The sequence below is a fragment of the Macaca nemestrina genome, chromosome 5 (genome assembly GCF_043159975.1).
Source record: "Macaca nemestrina isolate mMacNem1 chromosome 5, mMacNem.hap1, whole genome shotgun sequence".
In the NCBI taxonomy this organism is placed as follows: domain Eukaryota; kingdom Metazoa; phylum Chordata; class Mammalia; order Primates; family Cercopithecidae; genus Macaca; species Macaca nemestrina.
In genome coordinates, this window is record NC_092129.1 from 1191867 (window position 1) to 1214307 (window position 22441).

A 22441-nucleotide genomic window follows, 5' to 3' on the forward strand; every position below is an offset into this window, starting at 1 on the left:
ACAAGTCCAGATCCTCCCAGGCTTCCAGGGTCTTCACAGTCTAACCCAAGACTCTGTTCTCATGTCTCTCCTGCTTTTGCTCTTCCAAGACCTTCCACCCAGCACACGCGGCTCACCAGCCTGGTCAACACGCACGCGCGGGTCCCGCCCACCCGGCTCACGGCGCACGCGCGGGTCCTGCCCACCCGGCTCACAGCGCGTGCCACCCTCTTCTTTGTTCCAGTTACCTGAGTCCGTGCTGTCATCTCACCCACATGGGTCGCCCCTCTTCCTGTCTGCCCCGCTCAAGAATGAGCTTCTGGTGGGCAGGCCCAGGTGGACTCATCTTTGGGCCCTGGCATCCAGCACGGACAGCACGCTTGTGGACACAACCAGTCTGCAATGTACGAGGCCCTGTACGCTGCACACGTGATTTTGGAAATACTGTCTACTGAACTGTGTCCGCATTTGGAAGATTTCCATAACTCACTGAACCAGTATCTTCCACATGACCCAAGCATGATGTTCACAGGAAAAAGATTCATTCAAAGTGCAGGACAGACCAATGGATTGTGATACAGCAGCACGCGCGTGGTCACCGACCGGCTTCAGATTCTACACTGTGGTCTTTAGAGGATGACCACTTGTGGAGTTTTGATGTGGTATCAGGGAAGAGTCCACAGTTCCCCAAAAAGGCCACTAACAAGCACCTCCCTGACTTTTCTTTTTGACTTCAACAGCAAAACAACACATTGCTGTGGGCTGACTGCAGGAGTGTGCATGTGGCCCGGTTTTCATGGGATTCAGATATTATGCAGATTTGAAAAAGTGTAAAAAAAATGCTGCTCTTCTAATTGTTTTTTTTTTTGGAAAATATAGAGGCTTTTTGCAAAAACAACATTAACATGTAGGTGGTGTACTGTTATTTTGAAATGAATTAATAAACATATATTTTAAAATTTCTCTGGTAAACCTGCAATCTGCAGTAACTTTTAAGTGTAGAGGGGTCTGGGACCATGGAGAATGAGACATGCTGCTGGAGGGTAACTGGGTTGGACAGAATCTGTGTTGTCTGTGACCGTCTGATTTCTGTCTTTGGACACCTACCCACAGCACCCTGGCAAACCTCATAGCCCAATGAGTGCCTGCTGCTTTTTCATAAAAGAAAAGTCTTCCAGTATCCAAACATAACAGGAAAGCAATTTTGTTATATAAATGCAGAAATACTTAGTTTGGGAGTTAACTGATTCTGTACTGGGAGAACTTTTATGAAAAGCTGATGGCTCGGTCTTACTTCATGCCAAGAACCCTCCTTTAAACCAGCTTTGAGACTGAAGGGTCAAATTGTTGCCAGGAAATGTACAAAACCCAAGAATATTGTAAAGGAGCAAAGGGAGAGGAGGATTTCTGAGGAAAAAAAGAGCATCTGACTCTCTGTTAAAACCCTTCAGATAGAAATAAAATTCTAGAACTATAAACTGGCGCTGCCACCTTAGAACCCAGAGAGCCTCCTGAGGGGTGGCACCTCTAGCACCAACACACCACCGTCTCAGAACCAGCTTCCCACAGCCAACTCCAACCCAACACCGACACCACCATCTCAGAACCAGCTTCCCGACGGCCAACTCCAACCCCAAGTTAGAAAACATTCTCCCTTTCACGTGAAATTCACATTTCTCCTTCACAAACACACCCTGCTTCCTGCCCATCTCTCATCCCCAGAGGAGCTTTTGGAAGAGACATGTTCAGTCGCCTCCTCACACTCCACAGATTTTTTTTGTCTTGATTTGAATAGTAAGGGCTGTGGCTGGAAGCAATTGATTTAATAGACAAATTGGTATCTTAATTTAACAGAATTATCTGCATTGTCCATACTTTTATAGCTACAGGGACTGGGTCAAGGGAGAGCCTGTCTCAAACCATTTCATAAAAACGTACAAACCCGATGCTCACAAAGGGGCAGAGGACTGAGTGGACACCTAGAAACACCCCCAGGGCCCCTTTCACTCTTGGTATTAAACTGTCTCATATAAGATGGGATCAGAAGACAGTGAAATTGTAGAGAGAGCCAGTGGGGAAACGTATGACCTGCATGACCTTCCTGGACTACTGTATCTGGTTTTATTGAAAATGTGATTAAAGTTCAGTGGCCCCCGTGGGGAAACGCAAAGCTGTAATCAGTGAAGAGCTGGTGGTTTCCTGACGTCCACGTGTGACCTGGACTGCCCTGGGTTCTCAGGTTGTCTCCTGGTCAGGGTGAGGCCTGCGGGACCCCGGCCCAGGGTGTGGGTGCTGCCAACAGAAATCACCTCAGTCTCTCACAATGTGTCTTATGGGGTTTATTCTTACTCCAGCTTCCACAGATAAAAGAGACTTTTTAGGAAGTCATAAAGAAATAAAGATAAACCTCCTTTTGAAGGGCTGCTGCTTCTTTTTCTTTTTAGTTCAGATAACATGCCAGGTAGAAAAGGTTGAAGTTGACTGTTTTTTATCTAACATCTAATAAAGTTGGCAATAATGAGATAAATCAGATTCTTAGACTGATTTCACCCTTCAATTTCCTCCTTCAGAAAAACAAACAGCTTGCAAGCCAAGGGCTGTTTCTACAGGCCTGAGGGGCTTACCCACTGGGCTTCCATGCTGTAACATTGCCCACAGCACCTGCAGCAATGACAGGAACAAAATCAGCCATGCAGGCAGCAAGGGCCACCGGGGAAATGGGGGCTGGAGGAGGAGCACAGGCCACAGGGCCCAAGGATGGCACAGGGGACTGCAGACGCACATGGCCAGCAGCCTTCCAGGCACCCAGGACCAGCTCGCACACTTGGCTCAACGTGAGGGAAAAGGAAGAAATCAGGGCATTTCCAATGACTGGCTGGTTTCATCACTGTTTGACTAAATTTCATCACCGTTTGACTAAATCTCATCACTGTTTGACTAAATCTCATCACCATTTGACTAAATTTTATCACCGTTTGATTAAATCTCATCACTGTTTGACTAAATCTCATCACCATTTGACTAAATTTCATCACCGTTTGACTAAATCCCATCACTGTTTGACTAAATCTCATCACCATTTGACTAAATTTCATCACTGCGGGGGGTTGTGGCAACAACAGTGTGTGTTTATAATTTGTTTTCATTTCACTTCTGTGATGCCTTAGATTGAAAGTTGTATTAAGAAAGAACCTTAAGCATAAGGAATCTAAGTTATGTTTGCACATATTTAAATAACATTGGGTGAGCAATCACAAATCACAGGACTCCACACTTTTTCTTCTTTCCAAGGGAATGTACACATGACTTGAATTGGAGAAATCCTGAACTGCAGCAAACCCATCTCCTTGAGGACAATGACACTGGCTTAGGCAGTCAAAAACCAAGGGTGGCCGAGTGCAGAGCAGGGCCAGGTGATGATGCTGTCACAATACCCCATGCAAACCACATGGACTCCGCTTGTCACCTGGGAGGGCTGTCTTAGATGCCCTACAGCCTTACCAGCTCTCGAACTTTAGTAACAGGTCTTGATGAAAAACAAAAGCAAACAGTTATGTTTTCTTGCAAGTAATAGCAGACCATTTGTATTTGGCAAGAAGTCACAAGACTGCATTATGGAACACTGTCACCACATGCAGGAGAGCCGCCAAGCCCTCAGTCTGTGAGGCCGTGGTGCTTCCTCTGCATGGTGGCTTCGTCCAAGGCACTGGCAGATGAAATGCTGGAATGGAGGAGGGGCCTCGGGCACACTCCTGCCCACCCCTGTGTGTGCCACCAGGTCATCTTCTATGAGCCCTGAGTCAGGCCAGTCACTTCCTCTCTCCAATGGAGAGCTCATGAGCTAATGATAAGGCCATTTTTGACAAGACAAACTTAAACAAGAAGTCACAGCATACACACTGATGTGCACATCTCTATGGAGTTTATGAACTTGTACCAGACACATGTGTCAAAAAAGCCAGTGTGAAAGTGACTTGCATGAAATCACATCCTAAACCAAGGGTGACAGGTTTGAGGGCAGCTGTCAGAGGACACTGCATGCCAAGCTGGTGCTGCAGATGTGGCCAGGGCACGTGTGGGATGGAGGAGAGGTGTTCCTGCTGTTTTCTACCTTTCCAAAGGAGAGAGCTCACAGAGGCTGCTCTCAGCTACTTAGCAGAGCACAAGCCTCTGCTGACCACAGGAAGATGGTTCTTCCTTTCTTCTTTTCTGAAAACACATTCACCATGTATATGTAAACATTTACTAATATTTAAGTTAAACACGATCGTTGTATTTAAGGGTGAAGATCAGTGAGACTTTTATGTGGCCGGCAGGTTGTTTTGATGAAGTGTCTGCCAGAAGGTTCTCTGAAGCCCCCTGAGCTGTGTCTCCACTCTGCTTCAACTCCTTGTTGCTCTAAGAGTCAGCCCCACTCTAACTGCTGCACGTAGGATGCACAGCACAGCAGAGCGGCTTAAGCCACGTCCACGTGATGCCATGCAACACATCTGTACTGGGCATCTGTGTAAAATGCACGGTGAATTTCATCATATGCCTTGATTGCAGAATAAGCAAGATACACTGACTTTATGCTCAATGTCCAAGTTTTTAAACAATGCTGTCTTCAACCCTGAAAGGGTTCTGTCCTATTCCGGCAAGTAGGTATCAGCTGGGCCACCTAAAACACCAGCAATCATGTGATATTCCAAGCCGACTCCTGGGACAGGTGACAGAATCAATGTCTCCCTCATCCAGTAGAAAGTGAGCTGCAGCCGGAGGATCTGGGGTGTGGGACGCAGCCCCAGGAAATGTGAGTGGCTGAGGCTGAGGAGCATCTGTCGACTGTGGACTTGTGGATCTGTCACTTGTAGTTCCCTTTGTGAGTGCAGTGGCTGAATTCCAGGTGTGTGTGAATGTGGCAAAGTGACCGATCTGTGGATTTGTAAGATATGTCAAGATTGATTGGGAAAACTTTGTTCTATTTTTTACATACCTATCTGACCTAATTCTAGAATGCCCTTCAGACCTGCTCCCTCCCTTCCTGAACGGAAGATCAAAGCCATCACTATGGATCTCCTAATTGCTGAAACCAAAGATCACATTTTCAGCCATTTTAACCTATGACTAATTATGGGCCCCTGGCATCTCAGGGACACCGCATGTGTTTCCTCGGGACGTGCCCTTTCTAACGGCCTGTGGTGCTGTGTGATCAGTTTTCTCCCCGCCCCTCTCTGTAGACTCACCTTTTCCAATAGACCCACGAGTGCTGGTGTTCCCAGGTTCTATTCTTGGGTCTCTACAAGATTCCTGAGTGGTGCTGGTCCCTGCCATGCCTGTGTCCAGCCTGACGGGCCTGCATGCCTCTAGTGTTGGAAGGAAGCTGTGCCACTGCGAATACAGTGGTGTGTGCTCACTGTGCTGCGTAAGGCTAGATGCTTTATGGATACACATTCTCTCATTTAAACCTGGGGGAGGTAATGTTATCCTTTCAGACATACGTGCAGATTCAAGGTGGCTGTCATGCCCATGCCCTGTGCTAACAGGCGGTAGACACTAAGTCAAGACCTCTTGCCCTACGCCAGTTGCCCAGCCACAGCGGTCCTCAAAGCTGTGTCTTTCTCCTCTGCTTGTGTCCTCCCCTGCATTTCCTAAGGTCATGGTGGTAAAATCTGAACCCAACTCAAGTCAGAAGCCTAGAAGTTGTCCCAAGGCCCTCCTCTGTCACCTCCTACCCTCCCCCAGTTTCAAAGGCTCAGAGCTTCTCTAGAATTTCTAAACTGTATCACTCTCCTTGTGTCTCCAAGAAGAGACCGGAGGACTCTTATCTAAGGAAACTGAAAAAGCTAAGGATTCTAAGATCAGGACTTCCCCAAGGACCCCATGACTGACAAGACAGCTTAAGACCCAATCAGGCAGGCAGGCTTTCGGCCACTTTTTTAAAGCCCAGCTCCTACACGAGACCAGGCATTCAAGAATCACCAGGCATTGCAGAAGAAAAACTGAAAATGAAAACAGACCAAAACAACCAAATAAACAGAAAAAGAAACTTGGAAAAAATAGTGTCTACAAAGGACACTATGAAATAACAAAATAAAACTACTGACACAATTTCCTCAGAGACAGAAGACAAAGTGTTGCAGCCATGAAACAAAGACTTTCCAGCAAAAAAGGAACAGTCTGGGCTTTCAGAATTTAAAAACAGCAAAATTAAATAATTAATAGAAGGGATGAAAGATAAAGTTGAGAAACCTTCCCAGAAAGTAGGGCAAAATGACAGATATTAGGAGAGAAAATATAAGATCATTACAGGACTATGATATAGTGTATGACCTCTGAGACAGGGAACAGAACAGATAAAATGGAGGGCAGAAAATCATCAAAGAAATCATTCAAGAAAACTTTTCCAGATCTGAAAGAAATGAATTAGCTTTATGGCACTGCTGCCTTTGCAGACAGGAGCACTGACAATGGGAGGTGAGGCTTGAGGGCTCTGGGGGCTGGGCCTCCCCCATGGGATCCTCTACTGGAAGCACCAAAAGGCTAGACAGGCAGGTGCCCCAGGACCACAAGGCAGCCATGCCTGGGTCCTTTCGAGAGGAAGCTCACCCATCCCGACCTCTTTAAGAGTGGGGGAAACATGTTCCTTGCCACAGGTCAGAGTCACAAACTCAAGTCTGTAGATGGGAAATGACAGAGATGAGTTGGCAAATAAAATACGTGGAAAGTTGAAGTAAATGCAGTGAAATCTCAGTAATGCAAAATCTTGAACATTGGTTCTGAAGTTGAAGCTTCTAATATTGGGAAAAGATGGAAAGAGCTGCGTCTTTTAAGTGGAGAATTGGATGAGGGGGGTAGGAAGCTCACTGACAGAGGCAGCACACCAAAAGCAGCTTCTACTGTGGAGGGAGGCTCAGCAGAAAGAGGCAAGACAGACGGATTCTGGAATAAGATTCCAGAAAATTATAAAAAGGCCATCTGGGAAGAAGTCAGATGCCCTTCCACCCATTTTCCTCCTCCCATTGATGCTAAGGATGGGACAGAAACTGTGGCAAAGACACCACTTGCACTTTTTGCTCAGGCAGGACAGTTTGATTGGACATTCTCTACAATAATGAAGCTAACAGTCAAAGATGAACTGAGTCAATCACACTGATATCTGGTCAGGCCAATTTAAGTTGCTAGGACATGTGTTCTGTGATGAAGGACTGAGGGGCTACACTGAAAATTCTACAGAGTGCCCAGCATGGTAGGTAAAAACAAACCCACACCAAGGTCTCTCATCACAAAATTTCACAAATAGGGACAAAGAGAGGCCCTTATAAACATCCAGGGAGAAAATATGGGTACAGACAAGCATCGACAACCAGAAAAGCATCAGATGCCTGCCTGAAACACTGGAAGCGGGGAGACAATGAGGCAATGTCTTCAAAATTCTAAGAAATTATTTCCAACCTAGAATTCTACAACCAGGTAAACTTTTAATTAAATATTAAGGTATAATAAAGACATTTTCAGACCTGCAAGGCCTCAAAAACATATTCCCTATTCTCCTCTTCTCTCAGGATAAGGAAATAAATCGAGAAAGAGGATTGTATGGGACTCAGTGCCCCAATCCCAGAGAGAGGGATGACAGCCACAGCTCACAAGGCAGGGCTGGGCCAGTGAGCAGAAGATATGTCGAGAAGATGAAATTGACAGGATGCCTAATATATAGGTGTACTGTGTACTGAAATGAGATTTCTGTAACTGAGAACTGAAATTATGATAAATGTATAGAAAACTAAATAAACTCACAGAAAAAAACAAGAATCTAGGGAAAACAAGTGATAAGTGAAAAAGTAAAAGTAACTATTTGGTTTAGCTGTGAACAGTGATTTCATGGAAATAGTAATATAAACTAACTAAAATTAAAAACATTCGAGAGAACTCGGAAACGCAGTGAGATGAGAGGCAAGAGAGGAAATCCTTTGATGTCCATACTGAGTGCTAGATAGGTAATCCCTAAAACAGAAAATAAAGAAATAGCAATAGGAATATTATTTAGAAGTACACAGATTATTAGGAAACAATCATCTGAAAAGCTGAAAGTGTAAGTAGGTGTTTCTGGGAAACACAGAATAATTTCTAAATTATTCTGCTTTTATAAACAGCCTATAGAACTATTTTGACTCTCTAAACTATGTGAATGTTTTACTTTGAAAAAATTAAACCTCAAATTAGAAAAGAGTAAGTAGGCTGGGAAATCAAGCTAATGAATTATTGTAGGAGACAATGTTGAAACAAATGACATCTTTATACACTGTGAACTCAATAATGTAGATTAGTCAGTTGTTTCTTATGCATTTGTCTTTCAAATCATATAGAAAATAAAAAGTGCAGGTCTAAAAATAATGCTTTTAAAATTCCCCATATATTTATCTCTACTGGAGATTTTTTACTGTTTCATGTGGCACTCGGGAACCAGGCATCAAGTTACTGTCTAGGGCCCTTTAATTTTAACCTGAGGGATTTCCCTTTGGCATTTCTTGCACAGCAAGTCTAGTGGTAATGAACTCCCTCAGCTTATGTTTATTTGGGAGTGGTTCCTTCATTTTTGAAGGATAGTTTTGCCAGACAGACAATTCTCAGTTGACAGTGTTTTTTCTTTCGGCATTTTAAATGTATCTATCTATTGTGCTCTGTCCTCCAAAGTTTCTGATAAAATGGCAATAATTCTATTGAAGGTCCCTTGTAATCTATCTGATTGGTAACTTCTCACTCTCAGGATTGTCTTTGGCCCTCAATGGTTTGGCTATAATGTCTCGGTATGAGTCTCTTTCCAAGTTTATCCTAGCTGGAGTTTGTTGAGTTTCTTGGATTTGTAGATTTATGTCTTTTATCAAATAGGAGTTTTCAGAATTATTTATTCTATTTCTCTCTCTCTTCCCCTTCTGAGACTCCTGAAATGTGTGTGTTGGTCCACTTGCTGTTTCCCAGGTTCCTTAAGCTCTGTTCACGTTTCTTCATTCTTCATTCCATTTCTCAGGCTCAATAATTTTCCTGTTTTCAAGTTTGCTGATTCTTTATTGTCTGCTCAAATCTGCTTCTGAACTCCTCTGGTGAATTTTCATTTCAGTTACTGTTCTTTTCAGATCTAGAATTTCTTTTTGGATCCTATTTGTAATTTATCCTTATTGAGTCCATTTTCAATGGACTTTGTCCATGTTTTCTTTGAGCATCTTTAAGATAGCTGTTTCAAAGTCTTGTCCACTAAGTCTGACATCTAGGCTTCTTCACAAATATTTACTGCCATTTATTTTTTGTTTTGTTCGAATGAATGGGCTATACTTTCCTGTTTCTTGTATGCCATGTAATTTTCTTTATCGCTGAAAAACAGACATTTGAATCTTATAACGTTGTACCTCTGGAAATCAGATAATCCTCCTCCCCTTGGGTTTGCTTTTTGTTAAAGGGTGCCTCTGTGGTGAAGACCAGCCTGAGGGAAAAACGTCTCAGTTCTTCTTAGTTTTTTTCTGAACCTGCCACTCCCCTGGCCATGTGCTGGAGCTTTCTAAATTTTCTCTTATATATGGTTGCTCTTGAATGTCCTAATCCTTAAATGCCTGACTCCCCCAAAAAGCAAAAACAAATCAATAGAAACCCACCAGTGTCCCTCCATTAGATCCCATGAAGATGCTTTAGCCAGGGTCCTTATTGCTCATCCTGGCTCCAGCGAACTGCACCAGGAATGTGTGCATGACTGTCTACCATGCACTTGGGAACCAGGTATCCAAAACTGATGGAAACTAACCACAACTTACCAGGCAAGCTTCCCATTAGAGGCTGCAAGTTGTCAAGTAGACTCCCGAGTTCCAAAATACTTACTTTGGTTAGTTTCTGCCAGTGCCATTTTTGTCTAGGTGGGGATACAGATCCCTGGTGCTTCCAGGTCTGCCATCTTCTCTGACATCATTCCCCTCCCATGAATTTCTTAAGGTAACACTTCTATTTGTAAAAGTAATTTTGGTTTTGATTTCCTCAATACATATTTTTAAATGGTGAGTTAATTTCTCAGTGGAAAAATTTTTGCTTTTTATCCTTTTGTTGTTGATTTCTCATTCTACTTTTCTTTTCTTCTTCTTGTTTTTTTTTAAAGAGTCTTGCTCTGTCACCCAGGCTGCAGTGCAGTGGCGCAATCTTGGCTGACTACAACCTCCACCTCCCAGGTTCAAGCGATTCTCCCGCCTCAGCCTTCTGAATAGCTGGGACAACAGGCGGCCACCACCACGTCCAGCTAATTTTTGTATTTTTAGTAGAGACAGGGTTTCTCCATGTTGGCCAGGCTGGTCTCGAACCCCTGACCTCAGGTGATCCACCCACCTCAGCCTCCCAAAGTGCTGGGATTACAAGTGTGAGCCACCGCTCCTGGCCTCTATTTTCTTAAGGGCAGAAAATAGGCTTGTGTTATTTCAGTAAATTGGCTTTTCAGTATTTTGACTGAGGTTTACTTTGGGGTCTACTACATGGTTAAATTTTGTGAACTGACCATCTGTGTTTGAGAATATTAATAAAAAGGTATCTATTTGTTCTGTATATTTCTATTAGAATAAGCTTGTTTACTTACTCAAATGTATGTCATTTCTTTTGGTTTATGAAATCTTGATTTCTGAGAGTGAAATGCATGTTAAGTGTCCTACTACTGAGTCTATTTCTCCTTGTATTTTGCTTGTAATTTTCATTTATTATGCCAGATGCATGAGGATGATAGCTTTAAGACTTTATTATTTACTTTTCTTCTTTTAATGTGCACACTTAACATTTCAGCATACATAAACTTACATTTTTCCAAAAACATCCAGATTTAATAAAAATTTGTGTCCTTTCTAAGCAAGGTAAGAAATTTAGTATGCTTTTTTCTTTTTATCTCATTGCCCTCATTCATCTCTTTCCTTGAAATAATATGGAAATTTAGTCTCCAATTGTTCGGCTTCTTTGCTTTGGGTTAATAGTTGCTTAGCAATGACTGAAATTTTACTAATTTCTGTACTCAACATTGTTTCTCATTGCCCATGTATTCCTGTTAGATGTGCTCATTTTGCTATCCAGTTTCTCTTGGAAAGGATCTATGGGTCAAATAATTTCTGATTCCTGAAAATGTGTTAACTTTTCCTTAGTGTAGAATGCTAATTTGGCTGACCTTAGGATTCTGGGCTCAACATTATTTTTCTATAAAGGTAAAGAAACATGATGTGGCCGCTGGAGTAAGAAGCAGGTTGCAGAAGTTTTCTGTAAGATGGGACGGACAGCATGGAGGGGACACCGCTGATGACTCAGGGACAAGGGGCTGTCTGAGCAGCTGAGGGACCCTGGGTTCACAGCTGGAGAGATGGCCTTAAGTAGGAGCAGAGAGCTCATCCATGTGGGTAGGTTAAAAAGTGGATACTTCCTCTGTTGTGGATTTGTCTATTCCTACTGGTATTCTGTTTATGAATTCTGACTTGATGATGCAGATGCTTGAAGGGTAGCAAACATGGGTGTGAGAACTTACAGAAAGCAAAGTTGTCACCTGTGACTGAGGACAGGAGAAGTGCTGGAGGGTTGAGCAGAGGACACGAACCAACCATCTGAAGAGCGGGGGGAAGTGGGGAATGGCCACTGGGCAGCACCCAGGGCTCACTGGATTTAAGGTGGGACCAGTAATGATGACTGTGGGATTTTCTCTAGCCACATTCTAAAAGCAGAGTTGGATTTAACACAGGTGTGTGGTTTTACCACATAGACACAATAAAATAAGAGAGGCAAAGTAGTGTATACAAGAAAGTCACTTCCATTACTGGCCACGGAAGTCAGCAGATAGGGGAGGACAGGTGAAGAAGGGACCAGGGCCGATGACGGGCACTCGGCTGCAGTGTGCTGGGTCAATGGACCCAGCTCCTGTCTGACTGAGGAATCACCGTGTGCCAGAGATAACGAGCTGTGTGGCTGGAGAGTGCTGGGGACTGAGACTGTGAAGGAGTTACTGGTAATGACAAGGCCAAAGGTGGGGAACAAGATCACTGGGAGGGGACATCAAGAAACTGAGATCAGGGCACTGGAAGGATCAGCTACAGGATACTAAGGCTGCCAGAAACGATTACAAGAGTCATACTGGGAAGAGTTGACAGCCAGGAACCCGAAGGCCAACAAGGAGGACTGGTGGGTGGCAGGGTTGGATGATGAGATTCCAAGTTTGTTGCTTTAATGGAGAAGGGGAAATGGTCTGTGCAGAAGACTATTTTCCAAAAACGGCCATAGTAATACTTCTGGTCTCACATGATTTCCTGGGACTCTGTCCTGCTCAGTCAAGAGGAAGCAGTTACTTCATCTCCATCTGAATTTGGACTTTTTTTTTTTTTTTTTTTTTTGGTCTGCCTTGATGGACAGGATATGGCAGAAGAGATGTTGGATGCTGTGACTTCGGAGGCTGGGCTATGAAGAGTAACATGGTTTCTACCTGGCTCTTTAGCCTTTGGGATGCTTGTGTTCAGAATCCAGTTACCATCCAGTTATCAGTTAACTAGTCTTCAGGACCAATGAGAGGCTCACATGGAGAGACAAAAGCCCCATCTAAGAGCCAGCATCAGCCAGATACAGGCAAGAACGAATATGTGTCCGACTCCAGGTCTTCCAGCCAAGCCCAGACATGGGAGCCAGGACAGGTGATGCCTGCCATGCCTTGCCTGGACTCAACGCCCAGAATCCATAAGCACAGTGAATGGGTGTTCTGCACCACTACATGCTGAAGCAACTACAACAGCCTGGAAACAGGCCAAGAATGCGAGGGGCATCAGCTCTAGGCACCAAGGTATGGGGGAAACGCCAGCTTTCTGTGAGCAGGAAGGTGAAGGGAACGGTCAAAGACAGGGTGGGTGACGGTAGATTTACGTGGAGTTTCAGGAGTCAGTGAAAGACCACAGAGCCGTGGCCATGGTGGCAGCAGGGAGATGTTTCTGGGGCAGGCTCACCATTCCCCACATCCACATGCTGAAATGTCTTACAAAGAATCAAAGAAATGTGAAAGTATATTAATTATGAGTAATAAACATATTTTGCTTTACTTTCAATTTGATACATGGAAATTTCATCATAAGACTTGACTGCAGTGTTAACTTACATATTGGAATGACAAAAAATTCAGTTCTCTGGTTTTTCAAGTGTAATGAAGATTATATTAACTTAATGGCTTAAATAAGGCTTGTTAGCCAAACACAAATATTTCATTGACAAACTAGAATTCAGGTATTATGAAGGAGAAAACAATTTTCAGAGATGCCCACTCTCTTAGTCTAAGGGATGAGGAATTTATTTCAAAGCTATACAAGTGCAAAGAAATAGATCTAGAAGCAGCAGGATTTCAAATGAGCAAAGATGGAAGAAATAGAAAGTTAATGTTTACTGACATGGGGAAATCCTCACAAGAGCAATGAAAAAAATCTATTTCCAAAGCTAGGAAAAAATGTGGGTCCTACAAAACTTGCATGGAAAATAATTAGATGTAAATGTCCTTAAGAAGAAACTGAAGGGAGTGGTTAGGGTATTTAAAATGTAAGAAATACAAATGTCATAAAATACCCAGAGGCCGTGTCCCTTTTTAGTAAACACTCAGGATTTTAAGGAAAGATGACGCTTTGGAGCTCTGTGCCTTTGGCCTGTTGGTCAAGGTAATTCGTCAAGTGCAGGCACAACGGGCCTGCAAGCACGTTCAGGGGCTTATTTTGTTTTTAAAGAGCAACAACCAGAAGGAAGTGTCTTCAGGTGACAGAAGTGAGCACTCCTAAGGACCCTGGGCACCTTCTGGGCACCTTCAGAGCCACAGTGTGGCCCAGCAGGACCGGGGGTCACACCAGCTTTTCCTCTCCTTTCTCAGGTGGAGAGAGACATGAGTTCGAGGTTTCTGGAAGACGGCCTCCCACAGAGGGCTGGCCTTCTAACTCCTCATCTGAATCTTTTCTATCATCAACACCCTGGCCATTCCTTTTGCCACAGGTACAGCTCCGTACAATCTGGGGCTTAAAATTTCAATTCTTGGATGACCTGAAGATTCTTCCATGAAAAGGATTACTCTGAACTTAATTTTTTTTAAAAAACAAAAGCCTCCAATGCTCAGAGATAAAGAGGAACAAACGTGCCATTCACTTGCGGCATCATAAACCAGGCCTGCTGGCAGCACAGCCGCCGGCTGCTCTCAGCATGTTCTCTGTGGATTTCCTGTGTGACTGCATGGAGGGCCAGGCCTGTCCTCACAGGCACTGCCACTGAAAATCCTGAGCCAGGCCCTGGCAAAATGAAATGAAAGGGATGACTCCACAGAAACAGATACAGGAGTCACACACATGCTGTCATGCCTCCCAGGCAGAACCCTCCAGGCAGAATTAACTCTTCCACCAGAAAGGTGGGAAGTTCGTTGTTACTTTTCTGTTCAAACACTTCTCAGGACCAAGAGCACACATAGTTGGAAACTTACGTTTGATTAGAATTTCTGATTAGAAAAGAATTTCTGAAATACGCCCAGCTTCACTTTCTGGGGTTTTGGTTCCTCATGGTCCACTCAAGTCTGAAAACATTAAATGGGAAATCCATTTTAACTTGCTCGCCATTGTGAGTGGTGTGATGAAACTTCGTACCTCCTGCTCTGTCATGCCCGGGACACGAATCAGCCCCGCATCCAGCTTCTCCGACCATGAGTCACTTAGTGGTGGTCTTGGTTTTCAGATAGCAAGAAGGGTGATTACAGTATGATATTTTGAGAGAGATCACATTCACGTAACTTTTATTGGTTATTGACTGCTGTTAATCTCTTACTGTTCCTTGTTAAGCTTTGCCACAGTATGTACGTAGAGGAAAAAGCCACGTGTATACATATATGTAGGGTTCCACACATACTATCCACAGTCTCAGGCATCCACTGAGGGTCTTGGGATGTCTCTCCCACAGATAAGGGAGGACTACTATATAGTGTTTTCTGACTTTCTAATAACAGGAGACAATCCCTCATAATCTAGTGTTGTTAATAAAAAATCAGAATACAACAGATCCCCATTTATTTTAAAATGAAATTAGCTAGGCATCATATATATGAATGAAAGATCAGAATGAAATACACGAAGATATTAACAATGATTGTTTTGGGCCACAGAATCAGGCACAAGCTCGGCAGAGAAGCCAACAAAAGCTCTTCTGCATGATGGGCGGAGGCACCACTGAAAAGGCATCTTTCCTTCTTCATGCAAGCGAGGCCCGGCTCCCACAGGCATGGTCTCCTTGCAGCTGCGACAGCAGAGGAGGGCGCTAGCAGGGCTCTGCGTCCAGGTGTGCCTCTTTTTCTCTCCACGCTCTTTCTGGAGGAAGCAAGCGTGTCTTGAAACCAAGTTAACTCGGCACCAGGTCAGCAGGATTCAATATCTGAGTCCTGTTTACTTTGGTACGTGATACGGAAGATTTATGTTATAAAGGCAGACGTGACTGATTTCTTCTGGAGATGCGGGTGGTGAACTTACCTGGAGGACGGCTAGTACCTTCTCCACTGGTCATGCTCATACTGTCTGCTTCCTGCAGTAAACAGACATGAAAACCAAAGTAAGAATACATCTCTCTCAATACACAAACAAGAACGCTGCACATTTCTAAGTATGAACAAAGATGCTGAGCTGTATTTGGAGGACAGAGCTTCATCCTCTTTACAGTTGTGGCCACATGCCATTAAAACTGTGTTCCATAATTATTCCATTAAAGTGGAAGCAATTAATTAAGAGGTTCATGGAAGGAAACAATGTCGAAGTTGTTCCTCTTCACACCAGCTCCATCCATCTGCGGGATTTCTAGGCATTTACTATTGCTGACGTTTGGAAATGGAAATTCACATGCAGATGGCTCACCGTGGACGTTCTGCCAACACAGAAAAGCCCACGTGCAGCTCTTTCTGTGGCTGGCCCAGACTTCCCTTCTCCAGTCCCAGCGTGGGTGGCCACTGTCTGCCTTTCTGACAGACAGGGAACGTTGGGAAGAGACTCGGGGCGGAACCTCCCTCCTCGTAGTAGAAACAGTGACAGTTTTTCACATTTTAAAAATAACACTTTTCTTCCAGAGTTCCCTGCTCTATCTTCTGGTGTATGACAGCGTGAGCCTTCACTTGCAGTGACTGGGGACGGTCTCCACCACTCTCCTCTGACCCATTCCTGCCGTGGGCAGTCTGGGTCTCTCACACTCCCCCCAAAAGTGTGGGCTCCGGCAGAAGGTGTGAAAGGAGAGGGTTACAGCCACAGTGAGGTTTCCAGACCCTTGTTACCTCTGCCCCCACCCTTGTTATCACAGATGATCACAGGCAGTTTTACAGCAGGCCTCCTACAGAATCACCACAGAGAAGTGACAATCTGGAAAGTCACAGGCAAATTGTAGCTATGGACTGTGGAATTTAACACATCATCTCTTGCCAGCTGGGCTGAGCAACAGCAAGGAAGAGGTTAAAGCCTTCTCACTTGAGCAGCCTTTGTTCTCGGGGCAGCTGCCTGCACTGAGCTCTGAGGCCTTTGAAGTGGACCAGAGAGTTCAGGCTCCCCAGGACCCCACTACCTGTCCACACACTTAGGCCCCGGAAACTTGACAACCTTTTGGCAGTGACTGAATACTTTCATGATGAGGCATTTTTAGTGTTTTTACTAACACAAGGAATTTTACCTATCAATTGCCCTGGAAACAGTGACAACTTTCTACTTGAACTACTTTAATGTCTCCAAGAAATACCAAAAGAGGAGTTCAAGGTAGGCAAAACCCAGGAAGAAATGTGTTGCCCCAAAGTCACTCACAGTAATTACAAGTGAAAAAGTGGATTACTTGGTCTGAAAAGCACATTCCAGTATGTGTATAACATACCCTTTACACTGGAATCTCTGAAATGAGAATACACACAGGCACCCCGATGTCATTTCTGTAACTACGTCCACATGGAAGGCAGAACGCAAATGAAACGTAGCACCCTCGCTTCTGTTGTGCAAGAACCGCTTAATTTCTCCTGCTCTTATTCCTAAACTCTTAAATCTGGCATTCGGCATTTAACATCTCAATTCTGCCTTTAAGCTGAGAGTCTCCTAGGGCTACTTTCTGGCCCCAAACCACATGCATCACCACTCTTTGATTTCTGTGTTACTGTTACGATCTACTCCAATAAAGCAGAGATCTTTGTCAAAGACCTATTTATGAAACTAGGGCACGGCCTTGAAGTGGTGTTAGGCTCCAGCTGCTGACGTCATTACAGTTTTATTGTTTCTAAGTGACCAGAACAGAAGTGGTAAAACGTGCTTCCCTAGGCCTTGCACCCAGACTGACATACATTCCTTCAGGTGCCCAATAGTTCCTGAAATTCTAAGTGGTCCTGTGGGTGGCGAGAAAGGACCCTACACCTGGAGTTCACGCCACGTAGCCCGACCGTCTCCTCCCTTCTGGAGGGCTGCGGGCTCTGCAGAGCCCGGGAGAGCCCACTGAACAGTGACGTAGGAACGAGGCGGCAGAGACAGGTGTGGAGCTGCTCTCCTGGTCTCACGTCCTTCACTCAGCAGGGCCAGCGGTGCCCACACTTATCCTGGGCCCACTGCTCACATCTCCTCTGTGCTCCTTTCTGGGTCAGGAAGAGCTACAAATTCACTTTGGTTACTTGACTTTTTATTTGTCTTTGTCAATGACATCCTAAATAAATGGATATCAGAAATGAAACTTGTGCTAAAGTGGTACTTATAGATGTGCGTACTGGATTTAAAAGCAAATTACTGGGCATGCTACGGAAAGCTTGGCAAAATGCAGAACCTAGGGAGAACCTCTGCCACCCCCACAGCCTTGTGGACCAGCTCAGGGATTCAGGAATCTACAGGAAGCAAGTATTAAAGCAAGACAAGAGGGCACACACACCAGGGGCCTTCATCTGCTAAGTCTGCCTCCTTAGGTCCATCCTGGGACATGCACAGCACCCTCAGCAGTGGGAACACAGCAAAGATGAAAATGAGGGACTGAGTGTGGGACACGCAGGGTGCAGGGGCCACAGAGCCCAGGGCGCAGGGAGTCCCGAGGGAGGATGGCATGTTCTGGGTAGAGAAAGGAGTGCCTCCTGGGGAGGCCTGTGGCCACTCATACGTCCAAACCCACAGAGACACAGGCTGCGGAGGCAGCCCTGGGTTGTTTACTAGAGGCTGAGTAACCCTTTTCTGAAACGCTTGGAACCAGAAGTGGTTCAGGTTTCAGATTTTTTTCAGATTTTGGAATATCTGCATTATACTTACCGGGGTTCAGCAACCCTAATCTGAATGTCCGAAATTCCAAAATGCTTCAAGGAGCATTTCCTTTGAGCGTCCTGTTGGTGGGTAAAAATTCTGGACTGTGGAGCATTCTGGATTTCAGACTTGGGATACTCAGTCTGTACATATTTTCTGCTTCCTATCAGCAGCTTACACTATTACAGGCAGAAAGGATTAAGAAACAAGTGCTCCCGGAGATACCGGCGGTGCCTGTCCTGGCTCCTGTCGGGGACAGTCTGCCTTTGTTCCCTTCCTCCCTGCTCCCTGGCCCTTTCTGTCAGCTGTCCTCAGAGCCTCTCCTCTCTGCCAGCTTCTGGACGGCCTCCCTCTCCAGCTCAGTCCTGATGGGACGCTGCCTCTGTCTGTCTCCCGCCAGCCCCCCATGTCCTGTCACCTCCAAACCTGTGTCCATCTGAGGGCTGTCTCCTCACCCACACAACCAGCTGCTGCATGCCACTTAGAGATCCCTCAGACTTAGCTCAGCCTGCCCCAAGGAGCTGCCACCAGGCAGGACGAGGAAACCATGGTGGCTTCCGGACTTCTGGCAAGACCAGGGGTGACTGGGGGCTGCCTGTTACTGGCTGGCCGAGGGATCTGCTGCAGAGGCACACAGGGTTCCAAGAGTGAGACTTTCCCCGGCAGGGATCCAGGGCTGACAATGACTAGCTAGGGTTCTGCCTATGGAAAGTCATTCTGCTGTTTTAATTTGCACGAGGAGGAGAAATTTCTGGACGCTGTTCTCTGCTAACAGAATCAGAAAAAAACCTGTTTCCTGTCAATCCAAGGAAGGGGGTTCTTCTGGTCTACTTCAAAGATGCTCGTGTCTCTGTCATCACACTAAAGAAAGAAAGAAGCCAATGTGCATGGCATGCTTCCTGGACCTGACCTAGGGCTATGCTCTGGGGGAGCCCCGGGAGAAGCAGATGGCTCTGCTCCCTCCAGGCCACACCTGCAGGCTTTGGTGCTGTTCCTGCTTCACTTCATTCTGCAAGAACAGCGATACTGAGGTAGGACTGACATTGCTTTACGTTTAACAGAACAGTTTGACATAAATATTAAGAGAAATGTTAGCATTAATGCCAGGAAAGGAAAAACTTGGTTTTGGAAGAAGCGGCCACGATCACCTCCGCCTGGGTGCTGGTGCTGTGGAGGCGCCGTCCCTGCAGCTGGTCAGGCCACACTGATCAAAAGCCAGGGAGCAGCCCAGGGGTCCAGGGATCCCCTAAGGGCAGGCCACTGGGAAGGGACAGAACCAGGGCTTGAGTCAAAGTCAGCCTGTCTGAAGCTCCCACAGCGGGCCGCCTCTGGAAGAAAGGGAAAAAAGAAAAGCCTGTGACTCTTACCATTCCCAGAGGAGTCAGTACCAAACAGGTCCCACTCTACCTACCTTCTAAGATCAGGGCAGGCCGGGGCATGTTCTTGATGGTACATCTGTCTGTAAATGACACAGCTCTACCTTTCTCACTCACTGCTAGGAGTTATGACATGGTTCCACCTTCCTTACTGGCTCCTGAGAGTTACACTTTACTAACGTCTCACCCACCATTCAATAAATAGAATCCAAAGTCACAGAATTCCAGAGCTAGAAAGGACACTCAAGGTTATCCAGGGCACGTGCCCGATGGAAAGGGTTCAGGGCGTTGCCTGCAGCGACGTGTCCCGTCAGTGGCAGGCCTGACGGCACACTCTCGTTTCCTCCGTGACGTGACGGGCGGGCACACCTGTCTGCAGAACCCACAGCCTTTGCCCATCCTCCCATCTGGACTGTGGACTCTCTTGACCATCCCCTCCCCACCTTCCTGAGGCCCAGGGGGAAGAAGGGGACAACTCCAAGCCAGAGGGTAAGAGAAGGTCCCCTTTCTTACCACGAGGCTAGGAGTAGGGGACACGACAGCATGCCCTGCCCAGTCAGGCTGCCCGAAAGAGAGGCTGCGGCTCTTCCCTCCCCTCCAGCCTGCCTTACTGGGTCAGGTGGGTTCTGCTGAATCCTCACCTGGAGGGGCCGATGCCTTTCATGTCATCGAGGTTGGCCTGGCATTTACGGCCAGGCTGGTCATGGATCTCCAGGGCGGGAAGGTGTGGATGGATGAGGCTGGGATGCCCGTTACACCCAGTGGCTTTACTCCACATCAGTCAACCCAGTATTTCCAACATTACTAGACCCTAGATCTAGACCAAGCTGTGTGCCATCATCAGCTGGATGTGGACGGTCTGCAGGCCTTGAGCATTTCCACGGGATGTGGTCACTGAGGTCTCACCACCTGCTGCAATCACCTGGGTCCAGCTTCTTGGTTGGGGTGGACTCCAGATTCACACAGAGCTGCAGGGCCCTCCAGGTCTAGCCCACCTGACCTCGTGACAGCTCTGACTGCCTCCTCTGTCTCCACATCTGGCACAGAGGTGTCTGGCATCAGCTCCCACCCTCTCATCAGGCCTTTGCTTAAATATCACCTTGTCAAGGAGATCTCAGATCCGCTATTTAAAGCAGCAGAGAGAGCGAGGGAGTGATGGAGGGGGAGCGTAAGCTCTACCCACCCATTTGGACCTAAGTGCTCTGCACACGCTCACCTTCCTCTGGGAGCAGCCTCACCATGGCTCATGTGAGGAAGGCCTCTCACCCCAAAGACTCAGAAGCCCAGACCCCGCACTCTTCCCAAAGCAGCCCTAATGTGCACTGCCAGCTGCAGACAGATCCGCCAGGATCCGCCAGGTCAGGGCTGTAGGCCCCCAGCCCATGGGGAGCCCCCAGGACAGGCGCTGAGCAATCTACACACACACGACCTCAGGGCTGCAGTTTCTGACCTGAAAGCAGACTCTTAACCAGAGTGGAGAAGCGAACTGGAAAGCCACAGCACACGCATCGCACAGGACTGCACCCCTAGGCCAGAGTCACCGAGGGCAGCGGCAACGGCCCCCAGCACCAGGCTTCAGTCTGAGGCTAGGTCAGTTTACAAAATCGCTCCTGTTGTTTTCAGGTTCCCTGTTCGTGGTTTACTCCAATCAACTGCAGTACCTTCTAAGTTAAAAGCAATCTCAAATATCCTTGCACAAACGGAAGGTCTTCTGCCCAGATCTCAGCTGCACTGCACTGGTATAAATACTCGGATTTAGTCACTGACAAAGTGGAAGTGACCCTTATGTTAAACTGCAGTAGAGACCATGAGAGGACGGACTGCACATGCTCAGTGGGGGCCATCTTGAAGCTCCAGATGACAGTGAGCACACGGCTTGGTGGGGTAGAGTTTCTGCAGGTTAGGCTCATTCAAGGAAACATCTCAAGCACATGTAAACCTAAATTCATGGAGCCCTCTCTCAAGGACGGGCATTTCAAACACAGTCACCACGAATTCTGATCTACCCTGAACAATCATACGGTGGACTCGCAATGTTTGCTGACTGCACAGACCCAAGAGGAAAGGACACGGTACTCAACAGACATGCGGCCCTGCAGCCTCCATGCAGACTCCACCCCAGACAGACCCCAAAGGTCAACTGGATTCACACCGAAGACTTGCTGTGTTTTAGAGAATAATTTGAGCAGCTTGCGAGTCTACACATTTGAGACGTTGTGAAAGTCACAAACACCATAAATTAAAGGTAGATTTGGCTTTTAAGGCATTAAATGATAAATATTAGGTAATTTCAAAGTTTATGAAGTTTGGCTCTCAAAACTGTAAGGAATTTGAGCTCAAATCCTGATGTGAAGCTCTCGATGTATTTAAATTCAGCATAATATAATGCATTAAAACAGTATCTGTACAATATATGTAAAAATCACAGGGTTGGGGCTATTTTCTACCTCACAGTGTAATCCAAGTCACGGAAAATATCGGAATGCTATCACCTGAACACGGCTATGGTGAAACACTACAACCTGCCCTTTTTTCATGAGAACAATGGATCTTCCACATGTAAACTTTACAAGTGCCTTCTAGCGAGCAAATTACAAAAACTGGATCTTGAGCAGAATGAACTGATAGAAAATGAATAAAGGGGCCAGAAGCAGACAGGGCTAGCATCGAGCATGGAAATTATTTGTTTTTATTTCACTAAATGATAAAAATTAGATGCATCGGTATACTTATCTGTTTATTTACTGGAACTATACAACCTCTTTCTGAAAGAAAGGAAGGCAGTTATCAGCAAAAGCACAAGGTGAGAGGCAGTGCCATGCAGGTGGC

The 22441-nt window shown here is 45.9% G+C and overlaps 1 protein-coding gene across 10 annotated transcripts in view; it reads right to left on the minus strand.

Annotated features, from left to right (window-relative positions):
• Positions 1 to 15003: 15003 nt before the first annotated feature.
• LOC105487621 (family with sequence similarity 120 member B) overlaps positions 15004 to 22441 on the minus strand; it is an 85835-nt gene continuing 78397 nt past the window's right edge. For 3 of the 10 annotated variants that reach the window (XM_011751110.3, XM_011751115.3, XM_071096147.1), the window contains 2 exons: positions 15477 to 15528; positions 15004 to 15317 (listed from right to left, as the gene is read on the minus strand). In XM_011751110.3, the coding sequence (XP_011749412.2) occupies positions 15488 to 15528 (41 nt within the window). In that variant the 3' untranslated portion in view covers positions 15004 to 15317; positions 15477 to 15487. Of the gene's footprint in view, positions 22378 to 22441 lie in introns of all 10 variants that reach the window. The other 7 variants (XM_011751114.3, XM_011751107.3, XM_011751108.3 and 4 more) reach the window with 5 other exon arrangements.